The sequence below is a fragment of the Marmota flaviventris genome, chromosome 3 (genome assembly GCF_047511675.1).
Source record: "Marmota flaviventris isolate mMarFla1 chromosome 3, mMarFla1.hap1, whole genome shotgun sequence".
NCBI lineage: Eukaryota > Metazoa > Chordata > Mammalia > Rodentia > Sciuridae > Marmota > Marmota flaviventris.
The window spans coordinates 167,003,146-167,016,655 of record NC_092500.1 but is presented as its reverse complement, the minus strand read 5'-3'; the positions used below and the strand labels follow the sequence as shown (position 1 = coordinate 167,016,655).

General features: G+C 39.7%; 1 protein-coding gene across 1 annotated transcript in view; it reads right to left on the bottom strand.

Annotated features, from left to right (window-relative positions):
- Positions 1-13,510, bottom strand: part of Adam28 (ADAM metallopeptidase domain 28) — a 72,636-nt gene that overhangs the window by 38,288 nt on the left and 20,838 nt on the right. The window contains exons 2-3 of the mRNA XM_071609320.1: positions 3,210-3,238; positions 124-227 (exon numbers count right to left, since the gene is read on the bottom strand). Of these exons, the coding sequence (XP_071465421.1) occupies positions 124-227; positions 3,210-3,238 (133 nt within the window). The remainder of the gene's footprint in view (positions 1-123; positions 228-3,209; positions 3,239-13,510) is intronic.

Genomic DNA, 13,510 nt, shown 5'->3' with positions numbered 1-13,510 from the left:
CTTCATAAAGTCCAGTTATGCATTAAATATAAATATATGATGTATTTGTATGAGATGTATGTGCGATACACATACACATATTTTAATTTAAATTAAAATTCGGACATGTTTCAGAAGCTGTACCTTCTCCTCTGGTGTTTTGATCTCCCTTTTCCGTAGCGGATGGAGTCTTACGGGATAAACCACTTCATAATCTTTTACCTCCGGGAATTCCTTGGTAGCACTTACTGAGGAAAAATAAAAGGGGAAAACAGAAGGTTAGCTAGGCAGAACCAAAGTGGGCCGGTCAGTGTTGGCCATCCTTACACGTCACCTGTGAACAATGTCACACAGACTGTGTGAGATTCAGGTCAGCTGCGCCAGGAGGCAGACAAAGCCTGAAACACACTTTCTCTCTCAACTCTTCACTAGAATCTGCAACTCCAGATGTCTTCCCACTAAAAGTGTGCCCACGTCTCTGTTGAGTGACAGCATTTCTTTTGCACGTCCCCCCTCCTCTGCTCTCCTGGGTGCCTTCAGTGGCTCCCTGAGCAGAGACACATACAGCAGTAGCGCAAGGCAAAGGAAAGAGGCAGATGCCACCTGGATCCCAGAAGCTAACTGGTCCCACAGTAATTGAGTGGAAGCACTTGGAGAAACATGTGTTATGTAAATGAGATAACCAATGTGCGCCTGGCTGATTCTAATGTTTTCTCTCTTGGGTGTGCCAATAGAAATATTTGAAACTAAGTCCCAGAAAGAAAAGTCTCTTCTACAAGGTTGGTTCATGGAATGGGCTGAGCTGGCATTAAAAATACAAAGAAACATTTTTTAAAATATTCAAAAACCATGAAAATAAGAGAAACACCATTTGAACAGAGAGGGAACTGGGACGTGATAGGTTACAACCTATTTGCATCCTGCCTGCTCCTCTCCTGTTGCCTCTAGAAGTCATTGTAGAGAGAAGTTCAGAGCTTGCCCAAAGCTAAGGCTGGTTTTCTACTTTCTTTTCCATTTGTGCCCAGGGCCTAACTCCTGAGGAAATGTCAAGGGATGCACTATTTGACAGCTTAGGTGGCTTTTAGGTCCAACCCAGGTGCAGAGAGCAGAAGCCCTCCGAGCAGGAGGCAGCCCAGCCCCACACCGAACTAAGACTGGAGGAGAAATGCTTTCTTTTTCTTCTCTGGAGGCCCTCTTGGGCAATCCATGCTCATCCCATTAAAAGACTCAAACTAAACTTCTATGGCAATAGAAATTCATGCTGCTTTGGTTGGCCTTTTAATAAAGGTAACTGAGTCTCTGACTAAGTGTTATTTGTCTGTGAGTCACCCAGGAGGTCTGTACTTCTATACCTTATCCAAAATGATTTCCCACAGAACAAATCATTCATTGCTTAACATTTCCTTCCAAAATGAGAGCAGAAATTCAAAAATTCCTAGTGATGTCAAATCTTAATCATTTTAGGATGGGTTTAATTCATTTGATCACTCAAGAAACATTTACATTTCACTTGGAAGATTAGAAAAAAATATTAAGTTTGCTAAGAACTCTTATAGTCAAAAATGGGGTCTTAAAAATAACGTAAGAGCTTTTCTTTTAGTGGCTTGAGATTTGCTCTTAATAAGCATTTCAAAAACACTTAAATCCATGGTACTGACATGAGAATAACTTAATTTGGGCTTCGGTTAAAGTGTTTATAATTGTTTGAAAAAAGGGTGCAGATTAAATAGTACTTAAAGCTTGTTCAAGTAGTCTACAATTTATGCAAATAAATGCAGAATCCCCTATAATGTGTTTGAAGGGGCCATGTTCATTTGCATGGATAAATTCTAGTCAGTTGTGACAAATTAAGCCCTTTTCATGTTGTCACACTTCAAGAGCAACATCACCAGGTTCCCCCGTTACTCATTTCTTGGAAGCAGTCACTAGGTACACTTTATTTTTAATTAATTTTTGGACAAGAAATAATACCATTAGTTACAAAAACTTTTTTCAAAACGAATATACACAAAAATCTAAAGAAATTTTAAATGATCATTTTCTCTCCGTCCAGTTCAATTTTCCCAGTTATTTCAGCACAACAAGAAACCAACAGGTAAGAAGATTCATCCCTTTGACACCGAATTACTGTACTTCACCAATGTTGCAACCTCAGTGACTTCTTAAAATCTCTATTAGTGGTTTTTATCTGCAACACGTATGATTCTAACAAGAACTATTAGAGCAGGCTCCCTTTGGGTCATAAAGTGATAACTGCCCAAATGAGTCTTTGCATAAAAGCAGAAGGTGGTAATACACACGCTCTGTTCAGAAGGAGCAAGAGGGAGAGGGGTCAGTCCACTCCATACCAGTTTTCTCTGCTGTGCATGCTGAGCCCCAGGCTTCTGGAAAGGCTTGGCATCCTCAGGTCCCAAGCAATCATGAAACTACAAACAGGTTCTTAAACACAGACTCAAAATGTGCAAGTTCATTAAACAATTTCTTTGAGCACTTCCAAATGGAAACCAAAAACAAAGCAAAACAAACAAAAAAAGATTTTTTTAAACAACTTCTCACTCTTTTTTTTTTTTTTTTTTGGTATGAAACAAGTGAATTTCCAAGTAATTCTAAACTCTTGCAACACAGTAAATTCTCTAACAAAAACAGACAAAATTTCCCTGAAAGGCTCTTGTTTCCTGAAAGTTGGAAGGCCCCTGAAATAATGAAGATCTGAGACACAAAAATTTGCACAGCAGATATAGGGAAATAATTGACCTAAATATTCATCCTCAAGCTAGAAGGAGATAGCTCAGCCTCTTCCCAGCAGAATAACATCAAGTTAATTATTTGGAAGCCTGTGGAACAAACACAGCTAACTGCCATCCAGGGATTACACAAATCCAAGGTGTAACACAATATGTTTCCACTAATTTATTTTAATACTTGCTTTCTCCCTCCCACAGAACTCATATGTTGGATTAGTTTGGCCAGCAAAACTGGATCAAGAAAAAGAAAATTGTGATTTTGGTTAGAGTTGGTGAGATATATCTATGTTCATTTGTTTCAGAAAAAGCAAAACTTATTTACAAGATTAATATGACAACAACAACAAAAAGATTGCAATATGAGATCTTAGTCTGGATTGTTACTTTATTTTTTAAAGCATGTCAGGCCATTTTGGAGATTAGAAAATTAAGACATAATATTGATATTTTTTTATTTCTGTTCAAATCTGTTTGAAACATTTTAACTGAACAATGACATCAGCACTGAATTTGGACTTAGGTAATGACATTGACTTTAGTTCTGAGCTTTTGTATTGCTCCTCAAAACACCTTGACATTTTAAACTTCAAGCAGTAAAAATGAGTACACACCTTGAGAAAAACACATCCTAATGAGGCATATTATTTTGGTTGTTGAGATTACATTGTATACACTGTTTTCTGTCTTCTAGTCTCCTTATAATGACAAGAAAGAACTGACAGTTTGAGAAAAAAATAATTTTGAAAATCAGTGTATCCCCAGGATATTCTGCTGGAATACCATCAACCCTTCCTCCTTTGTCAGTTATAACTCATTTACTTCCTCACCCCTCAATTGCCTGTCAAATCCTTTTAAATATTTGTGTTTTTTTTTTTCTTTTCCTATGATGAAATCCCATATCATTTTTCTCAGGGGATTGTGAAGCTCATTACAAGCATCTGGTCTTATTTTACATCTCATTCTTTTATTTCAAGTGTCTAAGAACTGGGCATAATCATCATCGAGGGGCATGTATGCATCGTATTTATGATGGGGACAGAGAAACAAAGAGATGAGGGAAAAATTGCTTAAATTCTTACATTCGGGCTAAAGAATAAACCCCCATGAGAAAATTAGCATGAATATTTCAGTGACCCAGGAAAGACCTTTGAAAATACACCAGGTGGTAAAAGAAGTGGGACAACTTTCTGTTCCGGATGGAAGATGAGAGGGAGCAGGTCCTCATTCTCACCCCGCCACCCTGTCCTACGTGTGATGTCCCATTCTGGGGCATGACTTCCAGGGACACTGCATCTCTCAGCGCTGTGTTGTGAAGGCACACTCAGGAGGAGCAGAAACAGTGGGGGTCCCTAATTTCACTGTAAATGTTGTCATATTCATGGGCACCCAGTGTCAGCCATGAGACTTAGTCAGTAGATCAGCCTGATCTCTACCCTCTTGGACAAAGCTAGAACTCATGCAGTACTTATGTTTGACTGAGTGGGTTCCTCAAGAGTTGTGGCTGAGCATTTCTGGAAAAGATAAAGAATGAAGATTCCTATGGATTTTGACTCAAAAAGTAGGAATTTTAAGTCAAGTACATGAATGCCTATCATCATCCCTTTATTTAAGGATATGAAATAAAATTTTTACAAGTCTGGAAATCAAATTGGAAAACCACTTTAGTTTTAGTGGTTTTAGTGCAGAATAGATCATAGGAGAGAAGCGTCTTTCCCTCCTAACTCCAGACCTTTTGTTGATAATTGATTCCGTCCCCAGGTCCCAGCAGGCATTTTGAGACCCCAGAAAAGGTTAACTAGGGAGACTCTAGACACTTAGAGTCCAATATGCTGACTGAAGCTGTGGAAATAGAAATAAGCTGGAGGAATGTGTTTCCAAATCTCATTTATCCATACTTTAATGGAGAATTTACCAGAATGGCAAGACTGGCTCCATGTAACATATCATTAAGTACTAGTATTTCTGCACGTTTAAATTCTTAACCATTTGATACAACAAACAAAATGGAAGTGAATCATCAACTAATACTTAACCTCAACACCTTTTTGTGAAGTAAAATCAGAATGCTTTCTACACATAAAATTGGTGAACAGTTTATTTCTAGTAGTTATATTTATAATTGCTAGTAATAAAAGTACTAAATATTAATATGTGCAGTCCAAAGGAACATAAAGAGCCTACCAAGCCCCAATCATAGTAGCAAATATTTTCCAAAATCTTTACACAGCCATAACCTGGCAAATCTGTTGCATCTTTAATACATTAAAAACGTCATTATGAGTTTTGATCAATCCCACTCTTTGATTCAGAGACCATATTGCTTATTTAAGTTATGCTGTAAGAAATGTAGCTTTGACTTCTAAATGTTCTCACATCAGACCTGCGAATGTTGGTTGGAGACCTCTCATTTGTCTTCTGGGCATTCAGTCTTCACAGCCCCCAACGGATAGGTTACAACTAGACCAGTCGGTTAGCAAAATCGGTTGAGGAATAAAAATACAACTGTTCAAAATATTTTATATGGCAAAGGTATTGGGAGCAGATAAAAAGCAAGCATTCTCTGATGCACTTCACAGAACCTGAAAAAAAGAGTTACTGCCTACCTGGGGCTGGAGAAAGGAGGAAAGTGAGGACCAGAAGGCTCCTTGGCAGCATGCTGGGTGATTCCAGGAGCAGCTCTCGGCTCACACCTGCACACCTGTGCGGCTGGCTCCCTCCCTGCCTCCTGAGTGAGACAGAATGAAACTCCCTGGCTCACTGTCTCCACGCAGGAAGTGTTTACTGAAGGTGTTGCACAACCTCCACTGTGGTCCTGCAACAAAGGCACAGGCGGAAGTGCTGGCTGCTTCCCTCCTGGCTGGTTCCAAGATTCCTTCATCATAAGCTGTTGTTTCTCTCCCCCTTTTCTCCCTGTTCCCTGTGCAAAAGAAGCCCATTTTCAGTATGTTGCTGTAGCCCAATGGTCACATGCAGGTAACTGCTTTCACGTATGTTGGTAAATGTGCCAGTAGTTTATCATAGGCATACTATATGTGTGTGGTGTATAGAACATACTTATGCATATGTGCGCCATGTATATAGCAATGTAGTATATATTATATGTATAATTAAACATATGTTCTGATATATAATTTTTAGCTATATTGGCAAACAGTTATTCAGAACGTTATTCTTCCCTCACATACATATGTGGTTCTGAAGATCAATCTCCAAGTCAATCTAATTATTATGTCAATTTCTCCTTTCCCATCAGCCTGGGTTCTATTTTCACATTATCCCAGGGAGCTGGAATTATCCTGAAATAAGAATGCATGACAGCAGGAGCATGAAGTTTTCCAGATTCTGGGGTGTCTCATAACTGACAACCGGGAAGCAACAGGAAACTCTGAAGCACAGAGGTTGATATTTCAGGGCCTGTGATAGTGAGACTAAGTTGGTGTGCATGGAAATCATACTACATAACTGATAAAGTAATTAATTAATTGGGCTTCTTATTAAGTTCCAGGGACTCTCCCAAATCCATTATACTTGTTATATGTTTTAGACACTAGCTGCTGTGACTGACTGAAAGACCTGAGCAGCATAATTATAGAGGAGGAAAAGTTTATTTGGAGGCTCACGGTTTCAGAGGTCTCAGTCCACAGACAACCAACCCCATTCCTCAAGGCTCAAGGTGAGGCAGGACATCATGGCAGAAGAGTTTGGCAGAGGGAAGCGGCTCACATGATGATCAGAAAGCAGAGACTCCACTCTCCAGATACAAACTATGTACACTGCAAAGCCACACCCCCAATTCCCACCGTCAGCCACACCCTACCACCTCACTTACCACTCAGTTAAGCCCTATCAAGGGATTAATTCACTGATTGGGTTAAGACTCTTACAACCCAATGGTTTCTCCTCTGAACCTTCCTGCCTTGTCTCACACGTGAGCTTTTGGGGGACACCTCACATCCAAACCATAACATTACATAATGCTAATAACACTCATGTATTATAAATACTGTTTACCTCCATTTCATATGTGAAAAAATTGGAGTTTAAAAACATGAACTATTTCAAAAGATTAAGACTCAAGTCATCTTTACTACATAGATTAAGAAGATTAAGCAGTCTGCTCAAGTTACTTATATAGAAAGTGGCAGAGGTACTTTCTGAGCTCTTAGCCATATATGTCAGTGTTTCTCAATTGCTTAGCTGACTTAGGTACACAGACTTATTTCTATTGATAAGATTCCTATGAAAGAGAAAACCCTGAGAACAATTTATTACTACAAACCCCACATCCAGGCCACTAAAATTTCATATTACTTTATGGATTCAGAAGCATATTATCATCATCCTAGAATAATTTCAATGAAAATGAATTCCTTCACATCATCATAAAAGCATCAAACAACAATCATAGGGATTTTTAAGTTATTATAATATTTATCATTATTTTATAGCATATCATAGTTATTGAACATTTCAACCACCATGATTAAGAATCTCATGAGGATAGGAAAGGTAGCAGAATACAACAGTTACTAATAGGGCATTATGTAAAAATGTGGATGTGTAACCGATGTGATTCTGCAATCTGTATTTGGGGTAAAAGTGGGAGTTCAAAACCCACTTGAATCAAATGTATGAAATATGATATGTCAAGAGCTTTGCAATGTTTTGAACAACCAATAAAAAAAAAAAGAATCTCATGGGATACATGTAAAATACTTGGTCTCATAAATAGTTCCTTGCCTCTACAACCCAAGTTCTATAACTCTGTGCTTTGCAGGGAAGAGACAGGATATATCCACTTTGAATTATTACACACATTTTTCTCCATTAATTCAGTACATATTTCATTAGTACCTAGCATATGTCAGACATTGAGATCACAACTGGAAAAATCAACCATTCGTCTGGGATGCTTACAGTCTGGTGAAGGAGACAGGAAGATCATTACCATGGATCTTCATGCAATGTCACCAGTTCATCGTGGCATCTTCTTCTAGTGAACGACGGGTGTGGACAGAGGTCAGAGGCCTTCCCCAGCAGGGCAGGGAAGGCTCCCTGAAGGAGCACTGTGGTCAATGAAGAATGAAGTGGACAAGAGTGTAGCACCTTAGTTTATGATTGGGGATACTGGGTATTGGTGCAGTAAGGAATGCCTGGGAATGGGAAGGGTCCCACCAACCCGAGAAGGCTCTTGCTGAACTTGACCCGGGCACAGCACTGTCTCCAGTAAATGGCTAAGGAAGAAGAAATTCACAGGGTACCTTGAGTTGTTATTTCACACATAAAAAACGATTCTCCAATTAGATTTCAAAATCCCTGGGGCTAGTACCCATGTCATATTCTCTATTGTGATTTCAGAACCCACCATGGGCTGTTTCCTAAGATTCATAATTTTGGCTGTGATTAAAATAAATATATATATATATAATTGTTGTGCTGTGTTCTCTATATATTTATGTTATTCAAGGGCTTCAAAATACTTTCAAAAATAATTTCTTAGAGCCCAGCATGGTAGCACTTGCTTATAATCTCAGCTACTTGGGTAGAAGGATCAAAACTCTGAGGCCAGCCTCAGCAACTTAGTGAAACCCTGTCTCAAAGAAAAAAATTAAAAGGGCTTGGGATGTAGCTCAGTGGTAAAGTGCCCCTGGGTCCAATCCTAATAATAACAATAACAACTTAGAACCATCAGTTATAGAAAGGGAGACCTTATCTTGACCTCTGAAACACCAGAAGGACCTCACTGTAACTCTGTTTTGCCCCCAGGACCAGAATAACTATTCTCCCAGGCACTCTATTCACTGAGTTAGAAGAGAAATTGCACATGTGAAAGACATATCTTACTGTTTTATTTGTTTATATCTACTCTTTGATAGAGAGGAATTCCCATCCCAGTGTTATGGGGAAGGCTGAACACATGATGATCTTCTGCACAGGTGTTTTAGATCTAAAAATATCGCTAAAGAGCTCATGTGTTAGGCATGAGCTAATGTTCAGAGGTGAAAAGATTCGGTTATGAGAGATATAACCTCATGAATGGACCACTGGGTGGTAACTGTGGGGAAATGGGGTATGGTGGGAGAAAGTAGGTTAATGAGAGTGTATCCTTGGGGATTATATCTTGTCCCTGGCTTCTCTCTCTGTTTCTCTCTTTCTCTCTCTCTCCCCCCCTTCCCCCCTCCCTCCACCCTTCCTGGCTGCCATGAGCTGAGGAACTCTACTCTGCCACACCCTTCTGCCATGTAGTTCTGCCTCACTTCATGTCCAGAGCAATGGAGTTGGCCCACCATGGACTGAGACCTCTGAAACTGTGAGCCCAAATGAACTTTGCCTCCCCTAAGTTGTTCTTGCTGGTATTTTGCTTACAGCAACAAGAAGCTGACCGACACAATGGACAGAAGAGGTTGACAACAGTTCAAGTCATGTACTTGCAGCATGGGGAGAAGGGCCACATGTCAAATTGGGCGAAACTGAGGTTGCTCAGTCAATCACCAAGGCTGTGAGAGAAGCAGGATTTGTGGTGTCAACCAAGGAGGTGGCTCCTGGTTCCCATAGGAATATGTGAGTGGTTCCCATCAGTGATTCTGCCTATGGCAGGGAACTGAAGGTCACCACTCAGGAATAAGTAGGAGCTAGGCCTGGTCCCCTGACGAGGAGAGTTGTTTGACTAGGGAACATGATCTGTGGGAGCAGAGTACAAAGCAGATAAAAGACTTACAACCCCTTTCTCCTTTTTCTTCTAATACCCATAACTTCCATGCTCTGTTTGTTTTTTGAGACTGATCCTCCTTCAATCATGAATTCCACATGCAAATATTTATTCAGTTGCTACTGTGTTCTGTCCTTGTCTGCTTCCGTGACATGTGCTTCTGGGGTGGATGAGGCAATCAGTAAAGTTGAGAGAATAACGATGTAAGAATAGGCAATCCTTTCTGATTTTTTTCTCAACTTTTAACTGCTTGAAGTTGTTAGCCTACACTCTGGTCAACCTGTGACCATTTGTGCACATGTCTGGATGACAACCATTCATATATTCAGAGTCTATTAATTTTGTTTAGCAGATGGATCTGCTTAGCAGGTCAAGAATAAATTCATTTCTAAAAATGACTTAGAAAGAGAGGAAATAAATGCAAATGAACATAAAAGAACTGAGAGAAGAGTCTGAAGAAAGTAAGGTTTGGAATTTCATATAAATATCTTGTGGTCAATTTTATACATAAACTTGACCAAGTCTAGATATTTGGTCAAATCGTATTCTGGGTATTTCTTTGAAAGTAATTTTAGATAAGGTTAGCATTTCAATTAGTGGACAGTGATTACAGCAGATTACTCTCGATAATGTGAGTGGGCCTCATCCGACTAGTCAAAGGCCTTAACACAGTAAAATGGACCTCCCCTGAGCAAGATACACTTCTGCAAACCAGCTGATTTTGAACTTGAAGTGCAGCTTCACTCTGGGTCTGCAGCCTGCCTGCCTACCCTGCAGATTCTACATTTACTGAATACATGTGCATATGCACACACAAACATACACACACACGCGTGTGCATACACAAGTGCACACACACAGTTGATTTTATTTCTCTGGAGAACCCTGATTAATAGAGAATATACCTTAGATGCATTCCTTGTATAGAGTTACAAATTCTTCTTTCTATCACTTAAGATATAACAGAGGAAGCAATGATTGAAACAGGTGTGGAAATACATTCTCCAAGTTGGGAGTGGTGGCACACCTCTGTAACCCCAGAATCTCAGTGGCTGAGGCAGGATGACTGCAAATTCAAGGACAGTATCAGCAACTTAGCAAGACCCTGTCTCAAAATAAAAAATACAAAGGGCTGGAGATAAAGCTCAGTGGTTAAGCACCCCTGGGTTCAATCCCTGGTACCAAAAAAAAAAAAAAAAAAAAAAAAAAATCAAAACCCCAAATTTCTCCAAGAACAGGAAAACCAGCTTTCTTCTCCCATTGACCTTGTTTAGTAGTCTACCGGGGCATGGAGGAGAGAAGAGCAGCCTAGTGTAAGTCATCAAATGCTAGGGGCACTCATAAAGTGAGTACAAGAAGGGGAAAGAGAGCTTGAACAGGTAACTGAGAATAATTCAGAATGATGGATACTTGGGGAGCTTGTGTTACAGAAGGGAATTTCTAAATAAATCAAGTGGCCAGCAGCACCAAATCTCCACTTTTTATTTGCTAAATAAAAACCTCCACTTTTTTATTTAGCAAGTAAAAAGTGGGCTTTGGAGATGGTCTCGAGGTCACAGATGTCTTTGCCAAGGGCAATCTGAGTGGAGCAGTCAAAACAGAGTTGATTGGAGAGCCCACACGGAGGACATTGTTTATAAAACTATTCTTTGAGGAAAAGAGAAGTATCAGGCTAATTTCCCACCCACCCCCACCCCCTGGATGAAACCAGCTGTTTATAGTTGAAAGGAATGGGTTCAGGAAGAAAAAAGGAAAAGAAAAGAAAATTCCAAAGTGAAACTTTAGAGCTAATCTTGCTGAGTTTGAGATGAGCTGGGATTAAGATTATTTCATAGATCATGTTTCCTTCTCTATCCCTCTAAAGATGTCAAAAATCCTTCTTTTATTGAATAGTTAATATTAATGAATAGTTTTTGAATACATGATACATAGTATGAAAGTTACATTTTAAAAGTAAGTCTCCCTCTAACTCTTGCCTAAATTTTTCAGTTGCCCTTTGAAACTCACTGGTTCCAACTTTTTAAAAAAAATCAGAGACACTTCATGTAGAAATGAACAAATTTAAATACATTTCAGTTGAACTCTTTTTAAAATTACTCTCTTAGATTGATTATAGTTTTATATAGTTGATTCTAAGAACTTAATATTACTTAATCCATATTAAATTTTATTATGCTATTCTTAACTCTATGCTTTAAGTCTACAAAGATTATTTCTTCAGCATTTTATCATGAAGATTTGCAAACACACAAATTACTAGAAGGAATTTCCATGATGCCCACTTCCCAGATGCTACTAACATATCTCTAAAAGTGCCTGACCATCTACTACTGATCACTGCATCATCATGATTACAAGACAAGTTGAGTTATCCAACATGTCAGCCATCTATCATCAATTTCATACTACACATATTTTAAATCTATTTTTTCTATCATTGCTTAGGTCATTGATAAAGCTTTTACTCAGGGTAGACTTTCCTGGAGAGATTAGAAGAGACAGGCCTCCTCAAGAAAAGGGCAAGAAGGTGGATGTTGATTTCAGGGAGGAGTTAGGAGCTGGAGCAGTGGAGTTTGGCCCAGCCCCACTTCGGTATTGCCACACATCCCTGATTTTTCTCTTGGCTGGCTCGCCTTTCTCCCCCAGGCTGTTGCTGAACAACCTCAGCTTGTTCTAGACCCTCTTCTATATCACAGTGGCTACTTTCCAACAGGAAAGCTTCTCCGGGGCTGGGCTTTATCTCTCTTCATTTTACCCCCACCCTCAGCTTCTACTGCGAGGCCCTTTGCAGGCAGCACCTCTCTGTCTGGATTCTTGCCATGACTCCTCTCCTTTTCCCCTTCAGGTCATACATAGTGATAAACGGCCTCTATTTTTACTAAACACAGAGCCATATATGAACCTTCACTGGTTTCCTTAAACGCTGCCCATACCTTTGTGAACAGTCCCCTTGTTAAACTCTTCCCAACTGACCACTTTCAGCCTGCCATCTTTCTTTCTGTGAACTTAACGGATGTATCTTTTTCTCCAGCATCTTTTTATTTGCTTGGATGTTTCCTCACGTGGAGAGCAAAGGTCAGGCTCCCCCTTTGTCACATTCGAGGACACCTGATCTCCTACAATAACTATCAACCAATCCACATGGAGCTGCCCCTCCCCCTCCTGCATGGCATGGCAAATAAACTTTCTCTACACCTCTCACTCCCTCAGACAAAGCTCTGTGTTGTGTAGAAGTTTAAATGGACAAATGAAGGACAAGAACTACATTCCAGCCAAAATCATTAAAAGTTGGTTTAGCAGAGAGATGGCAAGAGCCAAGGCCTTTGAGGAGTCCTCTTATTATCAAATTAGAAGGTACTTGGTCTGCCTCAAACCCCCAGCTGGACTCAGCAGGAAGAGCAGGTGTACAATTGCCTCTTCAGCCACATACAGCTCAGTTGGGTGTACAGTTTCCAGAATTTTCCTTCTTGAAGATGCACTTTGGAGAAAGAGAAAAAGATGATAACACTGACTATCTGAAATGAGAGGGGATTATGGGAATGGGAAATTACTAATAAAGGCAAAATATTACAGAGAGACCAGAAACACCAAAGATACAAGTACCAACTTCAGTTTTATAACAGGATTTACTTCCTGCTAAAGTCTCGGTCAATGACATTAAGCTCTTCTTTGGTTCATAAAATCCTTTAAAAAATCTGAGGAAAGCTATTTTGGACTTTACTCCAGATAGTACAAAGACAAGAAAATAAAAATAAAATAAACAAAATGCTGCATAAACTTTCAAGTGGGAAGTAAAACTCCTTTGAAGTCCACTTGTTGATCCAGTTGCAAAATCAGTGTTCTGGAACTGATACTGGTTCCTAGCTATGCAGTGGCGACCAGGAGGTACCTACCCTATTGCAACTCCAAGTCACCCCCTCCATCTAACCAGCCAGGAAAGAGTGTGGTCTTGCCTCCAACAAGCCGCCTACCTCTGTTTTCTTTGTTAGGAAGGTCTGCCAGGCTAGGGACCTGGTCTTGGAACATTTCACCCATTTCCTAGAACACCATCTTCCTAAACTGTGGTTACTTAGTAATT